The sequence below is a fragment of the Canis lupus genome, chromosome 30 (assembly GCF_003254725.2).
Source record: "Canis lupus dingo isolate Sandy chromosome 30, ASM325472v2, whole genome shotgun sequence".
NCBI lineage: Eukaryota > Metazoa > Chordata > Mammalia > Carnivora > Canidae > Canis > Canis lupus.
Window position 1 is genome coordinate 37,009,076 of NC_064272.1, and position 21,300 is coordinate 37,030,375.

Genomic DNA, 21,300 nt, shown 5'->3' on the forward strand with positions numbered 1-21,300 from the left:
CCAGGGATCCCTGTATTACATTTCTAAAAAAATAAACTGTCATGCTAACATACTGCTTCCCAAAGAATTTGTTGACCAGGCTCTAGTTTTAAAAGCTGTGCTTGACTCCTAGCTATCCTTGTGATTTTAAGTGGTCATGAAGCATACAAGATAGTCCATTTAAACTGTGGCAGGAAGAATATCATACAAATAACTGAGTTCCTAATACTGGAAAAGATGCAGAGCAACCACCATTGAAGTGCAGAGTTTAGCATACCTTCCCTGACATCTAAAACAGCATTTTTTTAAGGTTGGAATTTAAAGTAAATTAGGGAAAACTCAGTAGGAAATCTTAAGTTTAAACAGAGCATTAAAGCTAGGTGGGAAAGATCAGAGAGGGTGACAAAACCTGAGAGACTCTTAACTCTGGGAAACGAACAAGAGGTAGTGGAAGGGACAGTGGGTGGGGGGGATGGGGTGACTGGGTGATGGGCACTGAGGTGGGCACTTGACGGGGTGAGCACTGGGTGTTATGTTATATGTTGGCAAATCAAACTCCAATAAAAGAAGATACGAAAAAAATAAAGCTGTAAACCTCACATATGAAACTATGAAAATATTATTTCTCAAAAGAATGTAGTAACCTTATAAAGATATACTTGAGTAGGTATGTGTTCATTGTTTTGAACTTTGAGCATTGAGGTGAATCCAGAATTTCATCTTATTTATGCAAGGATGTTTGAGTATATTAAAGCCACCTATACAGGGTAGTCACTTGAGACCCAAATCATCCTCTTCTGTATCTGATATTTTGATATTATTGATTGATAATATTGATATTTTGATTTTATTGCCTCAATTCCCTACTAAAACTATAGACCAAATCTAACAAGATAAAATATAATGAGTATAAATGCAAGATCTTACATTTGGGTTCAGGTAAAGAATGTGAAAGTATGATTTACCAACTAAGTGATGAAATTTCAGGAGGTTTTATCAATATCAGATCACTCTTCAAATGGGATGATCCCCTCAAAAGGTTAATGTGATTATAGGCTGTGTTACTGCAAGTAATGGGAGATAGTTAGACCACACCAAGCACATTATGGTCAGTTTGGGCACCATATTTTAAGAGTGGCACTAATGAATTAAATAAAGCTCATCTAAAGGAAAGCACCAGGTTTTGAGGGTTGTAAAAATGGATTATATGACTGAAGAAACAAGGACTGCAAAGTCTGACAGCAATGTAAAGCATTATCCCCATTTTACAGAAAGGAAATTGAGGCTCAAAGATAATTAATGACTTATTAAAATGTTACTGAAAAGTGGTTGGCTCAGGACCCACATCCTTTTATTTTTAAACTAGTATATTTTTCATTTCAAAACATTTGTTTTAGTTATATTTTTAAAAAGTTGACTGTTAGCCCCTATAGAGGAGAAACTTGAAGATATAAGTAAATGATTACAGATTAAATGGAATTAAAGGGAACATTCTGAGTAGGAAGATCAGCGTGAGAAGATATACATTTACTAGTATTACAGAAGTGTATTGTCTTATCCACATTTCTCTCACTTTTTCTTTTTCAAGGTTTTTGACTCCAATGAAGAATCTGGGTATCTTGTTCTCACCATCGTTATATCAGGTCATTTCTTCATTTCCCAAGGACAGACACTGCTGGTAGGTTTTATGCATGTAGTGTAATATGCAAATATATTTCTTTATCTTTGTAGTTTTACATTAGTTTTGTACACTCAAGTGTCCTCAGGGTCGCAGAAATTCATCAGGTTTAGCAAATTAAGCATGTATCAAATATTCTGTAGCAGTGGGAAATACAAAAATATACTGAATGTTGCCTGACCAAAAGTGGTTTAGGGTTCTGTTTTGAGAGTCAAAGTGGATCAAAGGATTGAGATTAACCAGTATTATAAAGGATTCCTAACTGGGGAAATTGGGTTGAGACAGGCTGAATTTATAGAGAAATGTATGGAGGGTTTTTCAGAGAGGGTAAAGAACATAAGCAGAAGGATAGATTTGAGGAAGTAGAGGAAAATTTGAAGCATGCTATTATTAACTTACATAGCCCTTTATAAAACTAATTTTATAGAGGTATGTTTTTTCTTTATTCGAATATACACACATTGTAGGAAATTTTTGTAAGAAATACATAATGTAGGAAAATTTTGAAATAAAGAAAAAAGGGAGAAAATAACAGTCATTTTGCTTGAAAGTTGATGTTTGAATTGGTATTAGAAACAAAATGAAAATGGTGCCTGGGTGGCTCAGTTGGCTAAGCATCTGCCTTCTGTTCAGTCATGATCCCAGGGCCCTGGAATTGAGCCCCACATCGGGCTCCCTGCTGAGAGGAGGGCTCAGCAGAGGGCTCCCTCTGCTGCTCCCCCTGCTTGTGCTCACTCTCTCTGTCAAATAAATAAATAAAATCTTTAAAAATTAAAAAAAAAATGAAAATACAAGACAACTTCCAGTCAAAGAACTTTAAAAGAAAAGACATGGAAGAGAAGATTATTATATTATTTACTTGTGAACAATATCTATACAGCCATAATAAATTCATACAGGTATTTACTGATTATCAACGTAGGCATAATTTATTCACTGAACATATTTATTGAGCAATTATTATGTGCTAGGCATTATTCTAGATGTTAGAAATCTAGAAGTAAACGGCAAAAACAAAAATCCCTATCACTGTGGAATATCATCATTCTGGTGGGGAGAAGCAGCATGAATCAATAGGTCTATACATATAAAAGATAGGAATTTTTTGTGAATCCCTTATACATTCTGTTAAGGTGGTAGCATCCCACAGATGTACATTGCAATGACCCATGTCTCTGCTTAGGTGGAGTATAGCCTTATCCTTGAATGTGAAGTGACTTGTTAGGGACCTCTTTGTGTTCTTTGTGATTTTTAAAACTGCAGCAATTGTTGTATCATTTTTGCTTTATTTACCGCTGTGAGGGCTTGTATTAGTTGTAGAAGATAAGATGTCTTCTTCAGCTTCAAATGAAGAATATTCCAGATGGTTGACTGGGGGATGCCTAGCCCACAGCTAGTTCTCCTCTGTTGGTATTATGAGTCTTTGCTGAATGATGACATTAAGGAAATTTGGCTTCCTTAGACATAGGCGGTCACTCTGTGCTTTGTCTACTCCATATGTTTGTACCAGTGGTAAATGTTGTTACAAACTGATAGAGGTTTCTTTGTATCATACATGAAATTATTTTTTAAAAAGATTTTATTTACTTATTCATGAGAGACACAGAGAAAGAAGAGAGGCAGAGACACAGGCAGAGAGAAAAACAGGCTCTGTGCAGGGAGCCGGATGTGGGACTCGATCCTAGGACTTCAGGACATGCCCTGGGCTAAAGGCAAGTGCTGAACCACTGAGCCACTCAGGGATCCCTCATGAAATGATTTTTACAATGCAGTTACAAAACTAAGTTTATAAAATTCCAAAGACCCACTACTGAGAAATATGATGGTAACTCTGCAGTTTGTTGCATGTTGCATATATGTATATACCTTATATGTATGGATGATACATTTTAAAAAAATTCTAAGTAGGGTCCACATCCATTATGGGACTTGAACTCATGACTCTGAGATCAAGAGTCCCACACTATACTGACTGAACCAGTAAGGTGCCCCTATTGGATAATACTTTTTAAAAATTTTTATTAAATACTTTTTAAAACTCATTTTTATTGAGGTATAACTTGCATGAAATTACTTATCTTCAGTGTTCAATTTGATGTGTTTTTGTTTTTGAGAGAGAGCGAGCATACACATGTGTGCAAGCAGGGATGGGGAGGGACAGAGGGAGAGAGAGAATCTTAAGCAGGGTCCATGTCCAGCTCGGAGTCTGATGCAGGGCTCGATCTCACAATCCTGAGATCATGACCTGAGCCAAAATCAAGAGTTGGATGCTTAACCAACTGAGCCACCCGGAAGCCCCTGATATGTTTTGATAAATGAATATAGTCATGTAACCACTACTACAATTGTGATATAGAACATTACAATTAACCCCCAAAGTTTACTTGTACCCTTTTTAATCAGTCCCCTCTGCCTAACAACAGATCTGCTTTCTGTTGGCATTGTTTTCCTTCTCTAAAATTTCCTGTAAATGAAATCCTATAATATGTAGTCTTTTGTGTCTACTTTTCCACTTAGCATAATGGAATTCATCCATATTGTTTCTGCCTTTTCACTACCGAATAGTATTCACTGGTCTCTATAAACCTCATTTGCTTAACTGTTCACCTTTTGATAGACATTTGGGTTGTTTCCATTTTTGTGGTTAATATAAATGATGCTGGTATAACCATTTGTATACAAGTCATTGTATGAACATATGTTTTCATTTTTCTCTGATAAACTCCCAAGAGTGGAACTGTCACTGGGTCATATGGTACATCTGTGTTTATTAGAAATGGCACAGCTGGTTTTTCAAAGCGGCATTCCCACAATGTATGAAGGTTCCAGTTGTTCCATATCCTCACTGAGATTTGGTATTGTCACCTTCTTAACTGTTCTAATGGGTATGACATGGCATCTCATGGTACATGTTTTAATTTGCATTCCCATAGTGAGTAGTGACATTGAACAACTTTTTGTGTGTTGACAGGTGTACCTTGGAGATATCGCAGGTTAAGTACTAAATTACCACAATAAAATGAGTATAACAATGAAGTGAAACAAATGCATTTTTTGGTTTCCCAGTGTATGTATAAGTTAGGTTTACACTACACTGTAGTCTGTCAGGTCTATAGGTGCCATAACATTACATATATTTTTTCATAACATTATGTTTAAAAAAACAGTGTACATAATTAAGAAATACTCTGTGGCTAAAAAATGCTAACCACCATCTGAGTTTTCAGAGTCATAATCTTTTTGCTGGTGGGGGTCTTGCCTAAATGCTGCTGGATGCTGACAGATCTGGGTGGTAATTGCTGAAGGTAGAGGTGGCTGTGGCAATTTCTTAAAATAAGACCACCGTGAACTTCGCTGCATTGATGAACTCTTCCTTTCACCAACAACTTCTCTGCAGCGTGCGATGCCATTTGATAGCATTTTCCCCACAGTAGAACTCCTTTCAGAATTGGAGCCAATCTTCTCAAACCCTGCTGTTGCTCTGTCAACTAAGCTTATGTTATATTCTGAATCCTTTTTGTCATTTCAACAGTCTGCACCGCATCTTCAGCAGAAGCAGTTTCCATCTGAAGAAACTACCTTTTTTGCTCATGCATAAGAAGCAACTCCCCATCTGCTAAAGTTCTATCATGAGATTGCTGCAAGTCAGTCCCATCTATGCACTCCTCTTCTGATTCCACTTCTCATCTTCACAACATTTCAGTTATTGCCTTCATTCAAGTCTTGAACCCCTCAAAATCCTCTCTGTAGACTAGAATCCCCTTCTTCACATCTCCATAATAGCTCTTGGGTGGCCTGGTGCATTGTCAATGAGCAGTAATATATTGAAAGGAATCTCTTTGAGCAGTAGGTCTCAACAGTGGGCTTAAAATATTCAGTAAACCATGTTGTAAAAAGATGTATCATCCAGGCTTTGTTATTCCATTTATGGGACACAGGTAAAGTAGCTTGACCATAATTCTGAAGGGCCCTAGGATTTCTGGATGATAAATGAACATTGACTTCAACTTCGAGTCACTAGCTGCATTAGCCCCTCATCACAGAGCCAGCCTGTCCTTTGAAGCTTTGGGGCCAGGCAAATGCTTCTCCTCTCAAGCTATGAAAGTCTGACATGGCATCTTCTTCCAATATAAGCCCATCTCATCTACACTGAAAATCTGTAGTTTAGTGTAGCCCACCTTCATTATCTGAGAGAGATCTTCTGCATAGCTTGCTGCTTCACCTTGCACTTTTATATTCTGGAGACACTGTCTTCCCTTATACCTTCTGAACCACCTATACTGGCCTCAGGCTTTACTTCTGCAGCTTCCTTACCTTTCTCAGCCTTCACAGAATTGAAGAGAGTTAGGGCCTTGCTCTGGAATAGGCTTTGGCTTAAGGGAATGTCGTGGCTGGTTTGATCTATCTAGATTGCTATAACTTTCTATCAGCAATAAGACTATTTTGCTTTTGAATCATTCATGTGCTCACTCAAGTAGTAGTGTTCTTTCAAGAACTTTTCCTTTGCATTCACAACTTGGCTAACTTGTTTGGCACCACTTGTTTGCACCACAGGTTTGGTGCAAGTGGCCTCTCCCAGCTTTAAACATGCCTTCCTCACTAATCATTTCTAGTTTTTGAAGTGAGAGACCTGTGACTCTTTTTTACTTGAACACTTAGAGGCCATTTCATTGTGGGTTATTAGTTGGCCTAATTTCAATATTGTTGTGTCTCAGGGAATAGGGAAGCCTGAGGAGAGGGAGAGAGATGGGAATGGCTGGTCAGCAGAGCAGCTAGACCACACACATTTATTAAGTTTGCTGTCTTACTTTAATGCTTGTGGCTCATGACGCCCCAAAACAATTACAGTAGTAATATAAAAAATCACTGATCACAGGTCATCCTAACAGTTATGGTAATAATGAAATAATTTGAAATATTGTGAGAATTACCAAAATGTGACACAAAGACATGAGGTGAGCAAATGCTGTTGGAACAGTCGCACCAATAGATTTTCTTTGCACAGGCTTGCCATAAACCTTCCATTTGTAAAAATAGTATATGAGAAGCACAAAAGCTAAGTATTGCATAAAAACAAAGTGGAGGGGATCCCTGGGTGGCTCAGCGGTTTAGCGCCTGCCTTTGGCCCAGAGCATGATCCTGGAGTCCCGGGATCGAGTCCCACATCGGGCTCCCTGCATGGAACCTGCTTTTCCCTCTGCCTGTGTCTGCCTCTCTCTGTGTGTGTCTTTCATGAATAAATAAATAAAATCTTAAAAAAAAACAAAACAAAGTGCAATAAAATGACATATTCCCATATTCCTGTATTTTCCTGTATTTGCTGTTTGTGTGTCTTATTAGTGTAGTGCCTGTTTAAATCTTTTAATCTTTTTGAGTTGTCTTTTTTTTAAAAAAAAGATTTTATTTATTTATTTGACAGAGAGAGAGAGAGAAAGAGAGAGAGAGAGCCCGAGCCCGAGCCAGAGAGCACAAAGGGAGGGGCAGATGGGGAACAGCAAAGGGAGCAGGAGAAGCAGGCTCCCCACTGAGCAGAGAGCCCAGATGGATGGTGCTCTAGGAACCTGGGATCATGACCTGAGCCAAAGGCTGACACTTAACCAGCTGAGCCAGCCAGTTGCCCCTTGAGTTGTCTTTTATATTTGAATTGTAAGAGTTCTTTTTTATTACAACTCTTTTATCAGAAATATGTTCTGCAAATATATCTCAGTCTGTGGCTTACCTTTTTGTTTAAATCTTTGGAAGAGCAGAAGCCTAAAATTTTGAAGTCTTTTTTTTTTTCTTTATGGTTCATGCTTTTTTATGCTGTTTTAGAAATTTTTTTCAACTCCAAGATTGCAATAATATTTTTTCTGTTTTCTTCTGGAAATTTTGAAGTTTTAGCTCTTACATTTAGGCCTATGATCCATTATAAATTTTTAGCATTATTTAATAACACTAATATTTATTATTTTGTATAGAGCCCTTTCTTCCCCTCAATTAAGACAATGTGGTATTGAGAAAACTTACTATATTATGGAATATGATCATGGATCTTCGAGAGTCTGCTTCTGGCACCATGAATTTTTAATGTGTGGTGAGAGTTAAGGGTCTGGATTAACTTTTTTGCAGGTATACTGTTCCAGCACTATTTGTTGAAAAAACTAGCCTTTTCTCATTGAATTACCTTGGTACTTTTGTGAAAATCAATTTTGCTATGTATATGTGGGTATATTTCTGGACTCTGTTCTGTTGACCTATATGTCAGTACTTATTCTAGGAAGAGACTGTCTTGATTACTTCAGCTTTGTCGTAATTTTTGAAGCAGGTAGTATAATTTTTCCAAATTTGTTTTTCTTCAAAGTTGTTCTGGCTATTTTAGGTCATTTGCATTTCCCTATAAATTTTAGAATCAGCTTTCCTATTAAAAAAAAAACAACTCCACTTGAGTTTTGACTGTGATTGCTTTGAATCTGTAAATCATTTGGGGTAGAATTGACATCTTAATGTTGAGTCTTCTGACCTGTGTACATGTTATAATTATTTATATCCATCATTCCATTTGCTTATATGCTTTTCCTCAGCTGTGTTTTGAAGTTTTGAATAGATCTTATACATATTTAATTAAATGTATCCACAAATACTTCATAGTTTTTATGTTATTGTAAATAGAATTTTATAAATCTCAATGTCTAGTAGTTTATTGCTAGTATGTAGAAACACGACTGACTTTTTTTCACATTGATCTTTTATCTTATGATGTTGCTACACTCATTAGTTCTATAGCTTTTTGTGTAGATGTTTTGTAGAATTTTCCATATCGATGATCTGTGGTCTATGAATACAGTTTTACATTCTTTTTAATCTGTCTACTGTCCCCTTGCCTCCCTTCCTTTTTTTCCCCTACATGACACTGGCAAGGACATCCTTTACAATGTTGAGTAGAAATGGTGAAAGTTGATATCCTTCCTGATCCTGATCTTAGGGGAAAGCAGTTAGTCTATTCGCCAATAAGTGTAATGTTAGTGTTGAGGGTTTTGTAGATACCCTTTACAAGACTGAGGAAGTTCCCTTCTATTCTAGTTTGTTGAGAGTTTTAATCATGAGTAGGAGTTGAATTTCGTTGAATGTTTTTTCTGCATCCATTGAGATGAATCAATCTTTCTTTCTTTCTTTCTTTCTTTCTTTCTTTCTTTCTTTCTTTCTTTCTTTCTTTCTTTCTTTCCTTTTTAGTTCTGTTGATGCAATACACTTTTTAAGATACTCATATTGAATCTACTTTTATTGCAGGAGTATTTGATTTTTAAAATAATGTACATGTGATTAAAAGTGATTAAAAATAAGAATGCATATTAAAACATGACCCCATAAATTAAAGAAGAATTTTTATCAGTTCATACAATTTATTCATAGTATTTTCTGGGTTCCACAGGAACCAACAGAAGAGCAAACACTTTTGGAATAATGACACATTTTAATTGCAATTTTATGTTGGTATTACATTTATATACCCTCCTCCTTCATGCTAATCTGGGGTGTGATATATTTTTAGAATTTTTCCCATGAAAGATAGGGACATAACAGCTATGGAAAGTTTTAGCCACTTCCGTTTTAGTAAGAACCCATTTGTTGGCATGGATTAAAATGTGCTATATTTATACTATCAAATCTTTGTGGAAGCTGCACAAACCCCTGAAAAAGTCATTTATTTCAGAGAAACTGATGGCTATGGCCCAGTAAAAGCTCCCTCTGTGATACATTTTTGTAGAAATCCAAATAGGCCAACAAGGCTTTGGGTTTTTTGCTTGGACCTGGCAGCTATTTAAACATAATTTCCCTTAAACTTCATAGTTTTCTCATTGTCATCTCCTGTTGAGGTCCATAGGATCTTAATGTTTTAGATTAAATTTAGCTTGGTGTACAGTAATACCATGGGTTTCCATTTTGCTTGTTCAGTTGGCACCTGCACTTACGTGATGATGTCACTGTCAGAGGGCTCCATGCATACTCACCACTGGGCCATTCTCTTATTATTTCTCGTGGAGGGTTAGTATGGCAACAAGGCAGGGAGACCTTTGCCCCATCCTCAATCTACTTTGGACTTGAGCTCAAATGGTTTCCTCTTTCTGGTCTTGGCATTTTGAACAGATTCTCCCTTGCCTATTTTGGGCTTTTAAAATTTGTTTTTAATTATGGTAAAATACACATAACAAAACTTTTTATAGTTTAATAGTAACCATTTTAACTCTTTTTAAGTGTATAGTCCACCGGTATTAAGTACATTCACAGTATTGTATAGCCAACACTACTGTCCATCTCCAGAAGTCTTTTAATCTTGCAAAACTGAAACTCTACGCATTAAATAGTAGCTCCCTACTTCCAGCCCATCACCTGCCAACAACCATTCTACTTTCTATCTCCATGAATGTAACTACTCTAGGCACCTCATACAAGTGGAATCATGTAGTTTTTGTCTTTTCGTGATGACTTATTTCACTTAGTGTAATTTTCTCAAGGTTTATCCAGTTGAAACAAGTATCAGAATTTCCTTCCTTTTGAAAGCTGAATAATATTCCATTGTATGTATATACCACATTTTATTTATCCATTTATCTGTCAGTAGACAGTTTGTTTCCACTTTTTGCCCTTTGTGACTAATAGTGCTATGAACATGGGTATATAGATATCTCCATGAGACCCTGCTTTCAGTTTTTTGGAGTATATATCTAGAAGTGGGATATTGGATCCTATAATAATTCTATCTTAATTTTTTGAGGAACTGCCATACTTTTTTCCACAGTGGATACACTATTTTATACCCCAGCTAAGCTTGCACAAGGGTTCCAATTTCTACTCTAATGCTTGTTATTTTGTTGTTGTCTCTTTCGTTAAGGTGTCACTGACATAACGTTATATTAGTTTAAGGTTAACATAATTATTTGATATTTGTATACACTGCTAAATGATCACTACAACTATCTACTTAATATGTCATCTTATATAGCTGCAAAAAATATTTTTCTTGTGATGAGAACTTACAAGATTTATTCTCTTAGCAACTATCAAATATGCAATACAGTATTATTAACTGTAGTCACCATGATGTATATTACATCTCCATGACTTATTTATTTTACAACTAGAAGTTTGTACCTTTTGACTCCCTTTGCTTATTCCCTGCCCCCACCCTGTCACCCCCAACAGTATCCACTTTTGGCAACCACTGGTCTGTTCCCTGTATCAGTGAGCTTGTTTTTTTTGTTGTTGTTGTTGGTTTGTTTTTGCTTTAGATTCCACATATAAGTGAGGTCATATGGTATTTGTCTTTCTCTGTCAGACTTATTTCACTTAGTGTAATTCCTTTTAGGTATATCCATGTTATTGCAAATGACAGGATTCTTTTTTATGGCTGATTAATAGCCCATTGTGTGTATGTGTGACATTTTCTTCATCCATTCATCCACTGAATGGACACTTAGGGTGATTCCATATGTTGGCTATTAATGATGCAATGATTATGGGGTACATATATATTTTCATTTTCTTTAGATAGAATATCCAGAAGTAGAATTGCTGGATCATATGGTAGGTCTAATTTTAATTTATTGAGGAAGCTCCACAGTGTTTTTCATAGAGACTATGTCGACTTACATTTCTACCGACAGTACACAAAGGTTCCCTTTTCTTCGTATTGTCGCCAACGCTTGTAATTTCTTGTCTTTTTGATAATAGCCATTTTAATAGATATAAGGTGATATTTCACTGTGATTTTCATTTGTATGGTATATGATCCTTTTCATGTGTTGCTGAATTTGGTTTGTTAATATTTTGTTGAGGATTTTTGTGTATATTTTTATCATAGATATGTTACTGGCCCATAATTTTCTTTTCTTATGGCATCCTTGTCTGAATTTGGTATCAGGGTAATACTGGCCTATAATATGAATATAGAAGCATTCCCTCTTCTGTTTTTTGTGGAGGAGTTTGAGAAGGATTGGTAGTAATTCTTCTTTGAATGTTTGGTAGAATTCACCAGTGAAACTGTCTGGTCCTGGACTTTCCTCTTTGGGGAAGTTTTGAGTATTGATTAAGTTTCTTTACTAGTAGTTGATCTGTTCACATTTTCTCTTTCTTTATGATTCAGTTTTGGTAGGTTGTAGGTTTCTAAGAATTTATCCATTTCTTCTAGGTTGTCAAATTTGGTTCATAGTAGGCTCATAATTCTTTGTATTTCTGTGGTATCAGTCATATAGTTTCCTCTTTTATTTCTAATTTTATTTATTTGAGTCTTTTTTCTTGGTGAGTCTAGCTAAATGTTTGTTAATATTGTATATATTTTCAAAGAACCAGCTCCTAGTTTCATATATCTTTTCTGTTATTTTACTCTTTCTTTCTTTCTTTCTTTCTTTCTTTCTTTCTTTCTTTCTTTCTTTCTTCTTCTTTCTTTCTTTCTTTCTTTCTTTCTTTCTTTCTTTCTTTCTTTCTTTCTTTCTTTCTTTCTTTCTTGATAGTAGCCATCATAATTGTTGTGAGGTCATAGCTCAGTGTGGTTTGATTTGCATTCACTACTTGTTAGTGATGTTGAACATCTTCATGGGCTTTTGGGCAGGAGAAATAACTATTCAAGTCTTTGCATATTTTCTGATTGGGTTTTCTTGTTGTTGAGTTGTAGAATTGAGAGTTTGTTGTTGTTACTGATGTATAATATCTCTCCAAACATTTAATACACACCCAGCAGCTGATGAATGCAGCTTCTTTTTTACTAGGTTTCATGTGCTTTCCTTTTTTCCCCTGTTTCTTCTTTCAGCTTGGGTAAGTATGGGCTGATGTAGGCTGAGCACTGTGAGCCTTTTTTGGAGTGGGGACAAAGAATAGCTTTTGTGGGGCACAGTGTTCTGCACCTTGCTGTACCCTCATCCAGTCACCATTCAGTGCAAGATTACTCCTCCCTTTGCTCGGTCCTAGTTGACTCCTTACCTCCTGGTGTTGGAGCTCCCGATCAGAGTGCAGTGTCATCTGTTTTCTGTTTCCCAAACCCTTTTTTTAAAGTGTAGAATTCATAACTCCTTTTGAGATATATCTAAAGTTAAAAACATATTCTATGTATAATTGTAAATGTATAAAAGTCCACTTTTTATCAGCATCTCCCTTCCAACCTAGAAGCTAAGGAAGCTAATGTTCTAAAGATATCCAAATGGGGGAAATTAGAAATAATTTCCTGAGACTTTAGCCTCTATTTCCAGCCACTCCTTTTTATTTCACTGGTTTTTAACCAACACAAGTGTCTTCACCTAAATAAAACTATGTCTGAAACACATAAACCATAAACTGGTATTGAGACCATTTTAATTCTGTCTCCTTGGGAAACATGGGTCATCCTGGAAATGATGGAGTTCATTTGGTTCTGTTTGCCTTTTAACTTTTCATGCCCAGTCCAAGTATTCTTCAAAAAGAAATTGTCTTACTGTTTACCAGTGGAAATGTTATATTCCTATTTAAGTGAACTCTGAAAACTTTAAACACTAACCCGTTAGTTTAAAAAATACTTGTTCAAATCACAGTCTCAGCTTAAGAATCATCTGAAAGGAGAGACTTAGCACAGATTTTTAAAATCTGTAAGTTATTTAAATTTAAATTATTTAAAACAGTTAAATTCTTCGAATTAGAACTAGTCTTTTCTTTGGCCACTTTTTCAAGAAGGGTCAAGGAAGATGGAGCTCTTCATAACTTTATCATCACCCTCTTCCCACATTTAAACCATTGGCATCAATTATATCACTGTTTTTGGTCTTTTCTCTCCCCTCCAGAGAGAATTGGGTTAGTAAGAGTTAAAGCATTTCTCTGCTCTATTTTTATACTTTCCCACATCTAAATAAACTTCAGCGCCTATGCAGTACTGGCCTGAAAAGTTGCTGACTACCCGTTTAAGAGGCATGTGAAGGGCGTCCTCCACCATACCTCCCCTATCTCCCTTTGCTGCCTTTGGGAACCTGTGACTTCATTAATGAGACATCCGAGACTTACATATTGGACTCTCTTGCCTTTCCTCCCTTAAATTACCGATTGGGCTCAACTTGTCATTAAGTAAGAGAACAGTCTGTGAACTCCACTCTTATGACTACTCCAGAAAAAACAACTCACACAGCTGCTGCAATTTCTCTCATCTCCTCCCAGGCTTCCTCAGGCAGCAGTTCCCTCGCTTGCCTTCCCGACACTCCTTCCAGTTCCAAACTTGTTTAACAAGGGTGGTGGTGTATCTGTGCCAATTTCACTTCTGATGGCAATGGATGCATTTCAGGTGGGTGGAAGGAGAAAGCATACTCCTATGCACTGGAGTTACAGTTACTTGCTTAATTGGCAGTGGGAATAGAATCTTATTAGAAGTGAGGTGACCATACATGACTGCAGTAGATACAGTGAATCTCAGCAGAGTCTCCTCTCTCTCATCTGATGACATTGGTTTTTGCCAGGTTCTAGCAAAACTCACTTTTTGCTAAGCCATAGCCTTTTATATGTGAGCCTTACTTTATCATTCTGGAAAAAATATATCAGTTATCTTGTGATTAAGGAAATGTTGAAAAGCATTGGATTCACATATACATCCTTTCTAAGATTGAAAGCTGTCAGTGCTTGGGTGTTTCTACAAGCTTTTCAGCATTCTGGAAATCCACAATGTCTTTCACATTTTCTGTTGGGACACTGGGGTTTTGTTATTGGTATTATTGGCATTATCTTTCTAGAGTAAGAATATTAAATCTTTGAATGCTTATTGAAATCTTTTTTTCTTGAATTGTCATTGGCTTTTTGGAAAATAATTTTAGTTACAGTAAAATATACTCATTGAGCTCATGGAGTTTTGAAGGTTTTGTGTGGTTTTTTTTTTAATATTTTATTTATTTATTCATCAGAGAGAGAGGCAGAGACACAGGCAGAGGGAGAAGCAGGCTCCATGTGGGAGCCCGACATAGAACTTGATCCCAGGTCTCCAGGATCAGGCCCTGGGTTGAAGGCGGCGCTAAACAGCTGAGCCACCCAGACTGCCCAGTTCACAGAGTTTTGATAGATGTATACAAGTGTATAAGGCACCTATTATGAGCATGGAACTTATCTCTCACCCTCCAAAATTCTCTCATGCCCACCCATTCCCAGGCAACCACTTTCTTTCTGCTCTACTTTCTGTCACTGCAGATTAGTTTTGCTTTTGCTAACAATTGATACACATGGAATTATATAGTAGGTACTCTTTCTCGTCTGGTTTCCTTTATTCAGCATAATGTTTATTGCTGGTTAGAATTTCATTTTATAGGGCAGCCCGGGTGGCTCAGTGGTTTGGCACCGCCTTCAGCCCAAGGAGTAATCCCAGAGACCCGGCATTGAGTTCCATGTCGAGCTCCATGCATGGGGCCTGCTTCTCCCTCTGCCTGTGTCTCTGCCTCTCTTTCTCTCTCTCTCTCTCAAGAATAACTAAATAAAATCTTTAGAATTTCATTTTATAAATGTAGCACAATTTGTTTATCCATTCATCTATTGATGAATATTTGGGTTATTTCCAATTTGGGTTAATTATGACTAAAGCTGCTATGAACATTTGTATACAAGTGTTTATGTGAACAGATGTTTTAATTTCTCTTAGGTAAAACCTAGGAGTTGAATTGCTCGGTTGCATGGTAAATGAGTATTTAACTTCCTAAGAATCTGTTGTACTGTTTTTCACAGTAGTCATATGATTTTGCTTTTCCATCAACTCTGTTTGATAGTCATGTTGCTCTACATTTTTGCTAACATTGGTATTGTCATACCTTTTTTATAGTTTTAGGGACTCTAGTGTCTGTGTAATGGTATGTCATTGTAGTTCAGTTCTCATTCCGGAATAACTAATGAAGCACATATATTTATTGTCCAGGTTAAGAAATAGAACATTTTGGGGCACCTGGCTGGCTCACTCAGAAGAGCACATGACTCTTGGGGTTGTGAGCTTGAGTGTCATGTTGGGTGTAGAGATTACTTAAATCCCTCAATCAATTAATCTTTAAAAAAAAGAAACATGTTTTGAAGTGTCATTGACAGACAATACTATATTAGTTTCATGTATACAACAAAATGATTCAATATTTGTATATATTATAATCCCCAAATAAATCTAGTTAACCTCCATCAGCATGCATAGTTACAAAGATTCTTTTCTTGTGATGAGAAATGTTAAGATCTACTCTCTTAGCAACTTTCAAATATGCAATACAGTATTATTAGCTATAGTCTCCATGCTATGTTACATCCCCATGACTTATTTTAAAACTGAAAATTTGGGGGAATCCCTGGTGGCTCAGCAGTTTAGCGCCACCTTCGGCTCAGGACATGATCCTGGAGTCCCACGATCGAGTCCCAGGATGGAGTCCCACATTGGGCTCTCTGCATGGAGTCTGTTTCTCCCTCTGCCTGTGTCTCTGCCTCTCTCTGTCTCATGAATAAATAAAATCTTTTTTAAAAAAAACCCTGAAAATTTGTGTCTAAGAAATAGAACAGGGATCCCTGGGTGGCGCAGCGGTTTGGCGCCTGCCTTTGGCCCAGGGCCCGATCCTGGAGACCCGGGATCGAATCCCACGTCTGGCTTCTGGTGCATGGAGCCTGCTTCTCCCTCTGCCTGTGTCTCTGCCTCTCTCTCTCACTGTGTGCCTATCATAAATAAATAAAAATAAAAAAAAAAAGAAATAGAACATTTTGATGTTCTATTCTACCCCCAGAAACCTCTCCTGTTCCCCTCCAGTCACTATAGTATGTCACCACCCTCCCAAAAGCTAACCACGATTCTGACTTCTAACACTATAGATTAGTTTTGCCTTTTTTACACTTTATATAAAATGAATAAATACAAGTCTCTTCTATGCCTGGCTTCTTTCACTCATTATTATATTTATGAGATTCGTTCATATTGTGTGCAATTATAGATGATCCATTCTTGTTTTGTGAATATATCACAATTTACTTATCCATTGTATTGGATGGGTATTTGAGTAATTTTTAATTTTTAGCTAATTCTAATAGTGCTTCTGTGAACATTCTAGTACATATCTTTTGGTAAACACTTGTGTGCATTTTTGTGGGGCATATAGTTAGGAATGGGATAGATGGAGTTATAGGACAGCACTTCTCAAACTTTAATGTGCTTATGGTAATAACCTTGACTCTTAGTAAATTGTTAATTGTGAATCAGCAGGTTTTGGATGTGGTCTGAGATTTTATGTTTCTAACAAACTCTTAGGTTTGCTGTTGCAACTAATGATGCTGTTGCTAATTCCTGGACATACTCTGAAGTATATGCCTATGTTCAGCTTTGGTAGATACTGCCAAAGAGTTTTTCAGAGTGATTATGCCCAATTATACTCATTTATAATGTATGAGAATGCTCCACATTCTTGACAACACTTGGTAATTTCTCTTTATTTTGGCAGTTTTGGTAGATGCATAGCGATGGCTCATTGTGGTTTTAATTTCTCTTTTTCTTACTTACTAATGAAATTGTGTACTTTTCCTTATGTTTATTGGCGATCTGGATATCCTCTTTTGTGAATTTTATGTTGAAATTTTCTGTTCATTTTTCTACTGGTTTATCATTGATGTTGGTTTTCCTTATGCTATTAATAGTTCTTATTCTATTACATCTCTTACTTTTTTCTTAATTTTTCTTTCTTTTTTCTTTGAGCTCTCTACTTATTTCTGCCTTACTCTTAACCAAACTTTAGTCTGTTAAAAAAAATCTGATCTGTCATCTCTGGTTTCAAAGAACCTGTTTTTTAAAATTTTATTAAATTTCACACAAAGCAATTTTATTTAATATTTACTTCTGTTTCTAGGGTTTTTTCAAAACTGTATGCCCTTTTCTGTATCTTGTGTGTTATATTTTCCTTTTTCATTTTTATTGCATGATGGTTTCGTAAGCCCCATATGTGTTTTTTTCTCCTCCTCCTGTTCCCCCTTCCCATCCTTTCTCCTCTTCTTCCTCTTCCTCCTTCTCTTCCTCTTTCTCCTTTTTTTTTTTTCTATTCTATTTATCCTTATGCTTGGAGAAGTCTCATCTAGGGCCTGTGGGGGGGTTCATCTGCAATAACCCCCTGATCTTGGATACTAATAGATTTTCCTTTCAAATATTACATAAGTGACCTGGTTGATAGAAATTTACATCTCTGTTCCTCTACCCAGAAACCTGACAGGAGTGGGAGCCTGTCCTAGCAGGGAGTGATGTCTCTAATTTCTTCTGTGAGGAATGAGACTCATTCAGAAGCTGTGAGGCTAGCTTTGCTAGCCAAAAGGCCAGTTGTATATACTATACTTATTCATCTACCTTCCTAGGTTATCCACTCAAGGTTTCTGGGAGAAATTGCTAAATTTCCTAGGCCATTATTTGGTATACTGTTGTGCATATCCTGTTTCTAGTGCTTTTGATCGGTGATGGTAAAACAGATTTCACAAGAAAGGTTTCTTCTACTTTCCTAAGGCGAACCCTTTCCTAGCTCTTGCCCTTCTTATTAATTCTATTTTTGCCAGTATCTCCACTGCTTTCTCTCCAACTCACAGCACTCCTTTCTCAGGAAAATAAGTTACTAGTTGGCTCTTGACATCTTTCTTCTATCCCAGATTTATCTCTCCATGTCTTTCAGAAATTCTTCATTAGTTTTATCATAGTAATGGCATCCATTCAGAGTTTCTAACATTGATGTAGTTGTCTCTTATTTTAGGTTTATTTTGGCATTTTAATTGTGATGGGATGAAGGTGTTGAGTTTAATACCTCTATTCAAGATGTTATTGTACCTAGAAGTCTAAAAACCTTTTAGATAACTTCTGATTTTTTTTCTCACTGAAATACTTTATTCCACCAAAATGTATGTTTTCTCACTATAGAGTAACAAAGTTAATAGAGTTAAAGTCTTGCAATTTTTGGTGAGGTTTGGTTATTCATGGTATCTCAGATAAGGTTGTGTTAGCAATTGGGTGATGTCTGTCAGTGGACTGGAATATCCAAATATAAATCAAGAACATTTCTGTACCCGAAAGTACTTCACTGACATGGTGGATCAGATAAATAAGGCACTCTAAATGGGTGATCTTTGACCTAAGCCTGAGCTGCTTTGTTATACTAAGTGTTTTGTGATGAGTGAGTGTATATTTATCTAGCTTCACTGATAAGGTAATAGCTCTGATAGGGAATTTAAGGGCTTATCTAGCCTGCTTTGCTTTTAAAACTATAATTGTACTTTTTCTGTTGGACTTCATTGGGGCTTTTCTATGTATTTCTTATCCTTTCTTTAGGGACTAATTCTGGAAAATAATTTGTAAAAAAATGTGTCTATTTTGTATTTAGTATGAAAAACCTTAAGCATGTAAAGCCAGTAATACTGATCATTTCATTTCTTATCTTTTTTCTCTAAAGTGAGTCATAACTTTGGAATGATGCTTTTGAAAAGATAGCCTACTCACAAAGAGTAATTTTGACACCAGAAACCCCAGTGTCCCCCTTTCATTTCCAAATATCTTGCAGTCACATATATTTGCCAGATTTTGTAGATTGTGTCTTTTATTTTTAAAGCTCCCATTTAGTTTACCAGACTTGTAGTTTGGAAGAAAAAGTGCCTCTTTGGGGCTGAATTCTGGTTGGTTCTTATTTCATATGTTGAAAGTTTTCATCAATTTGTAGCTCACCAGTTATCTATGACGTGTTTTATAATCAATGTCATGACTAAAAAAAAACACATTGTGAATACCATAGTCATAATTTTTTACAGTGCAAATATTTTAAAAAGTCTTCATTTCTTACTATTTTTGACTGTAACAAATTAATTCTTGGTTTAATTTACATTCCTCTTTACTGTCTTATCAAATGACATGGCATGAATTCAGTCACATGGTACTCAGCCAGGCTTCTAGATTCCTTCTCTGGTTAAGGAGTTCTAGAATTTAGTCTTTCTGAAAACACATCGTTGGTATAAGATTCTTTTCCCTGCAGTATTCAAGCCGACATGAATTTTGATTGGATCAGTTTTACTTGGGTTGTTTTATTTATTTATTTAGTTTTTTAAAGATTTTATTTATTTATTCATGAGAGAGAGAGAGAGAGAGAAAGAGAGTCAGAGACACGGGCAGAGGGAGAAGCAGGCTTCACAGGGAGCCCAATGTGGGACTCCATCCTGGGTCTCCAGGATCAGGCCCTGGGCTGAAGGCAGGCGCCAAACCACTGCGCCACCCAGGCTGCCCACTTGGGTTGTTTTAAAATAGTAAATCTTTTACTATTATTAGAGAAAAGTCTTTTTTTTTTTTTTGGTATCACTAATCATTAACGAAGAGGAAACAAGCAGATTTTACTTTGACTGTTACTACTTAAACTCTTCTTTTTAAACCTTTAAAGTAATTTAATACTTATGAATGTTTAGTTCTTCAGTGGAGCTTACTGAGGAGACAAAATTTATACACTGAAAACAAAGAAGGTACAATTCTAAGTGATGTGGTTTAGATTATAAGCACCAGCACCATGGTGGAAGTAATTGGAAATAATTTCAGACTAACCAAAGGGGTTGCAAAAATAATACAAGGTACCTTTCACTCAGCTTCTCCAAATGTTAACATTTAGCATAAAATAATGAATAAAACCAGGAAGTTCACATTGACACAATACCATTGACTTATATACAGACTTTATTCTTATTTTACCTATTATTCCTCTGTCCTTCTGCTGGTCTAGGATCTAACCTAGGATCCCACCTTGCGTTTAGTTGTCATGTCTCTCAGCTTTGTGCAGTGGCGGTATCTTAGCCGATGAGGTTTATCTGCAGCGCGATTATCGTTAATAGTTGTCATATCTCCTTGAGCTGCTTTGTCCAGGATACTACCTCAGTCTTTGTTTTTCATGAGTGTCTTTGATGTGTTATGAGTATTGGCCAGTTATTTTGTAGAATGTCCTAAAAGATGAAGATGATTAGCCTTTCTCCTTTCATCATCTCAGGAGGTACACAGACTTGATAGGTCTCATTACTGGTGTGGATTACTTGGTCACTTGCTTAAGGTGGTATCTGCCAGCTTTCTCCATTGTAAAGTTACTGTTTTTCCTCTTTAAGATATATTTTTAGAGAGATACTCTGAGGTATACAAGTTTCTGTTTCTCATTAAACTCTTGTGCACTAATTTTAGCATCCATTGATGACTCTTGCCAGCAACAATTATTGCTCTAGTGTTTGCCAAATGGTGATTTTCTATTTCTATGATTCTTTTGCACATTTATTAATTGGAAGGGTTGTCTCTTTCCCCTTGTTTATTTATTTATTCATTTATTTGGTTATGTCAGTATAGACTCATAGATATTTACTTTATTATGTAGGTCATTATCCACAACTATTATTATTTATTTTGCCACTAGCACCAATTTTTTGTTAGAATATCAGGGTTCTTTTTTTTTTAATTTATTTTTTATTGGTGTTCAATTTACTAACATACAGAATAACCCCCAGTGCCCGTCACCCATTCACTCCCACCCCCCGCCCTCCTCCCCTATCAGGGTTCTTAAACATTCCTGTGTACCATGAAATTTGATATTAGGCAAAATATTCAGGTATTTTCACCTTCAGGGTGCTCAGTGTAAAGTAGAAATAGTATCTGTTCTGCTATATATAAAATAGATTTG

At 36.3% G+C, this 21,300-nt stretch overlaps 1 protein-coding gene across 2 annotated transcripts in view; it reads left to right on the forward strand.

Annotated features, from left to right (window-relative positions):
- Positions 1 to 21,300, forward strand: part of REC114 (REC114 meiotic recombination protein) — a 101,087-nt gene that overhangs the window by 22,142 nt on the left and 57,645 nt on the right. For both annotated transcript variants that reach the window (XM_025472230.3, XM_025472231.3), the window contains exon 2: positions 1,568 to 1,657. In XM_025472230.3, the coding sequence (XP_025328015.1) occupies positions 1,568 to 1,657 (90 nt within the window). The remainder of the gene's footprint in view (positions 1 to 1,567; positions 1,658 to 21,300) is intronic.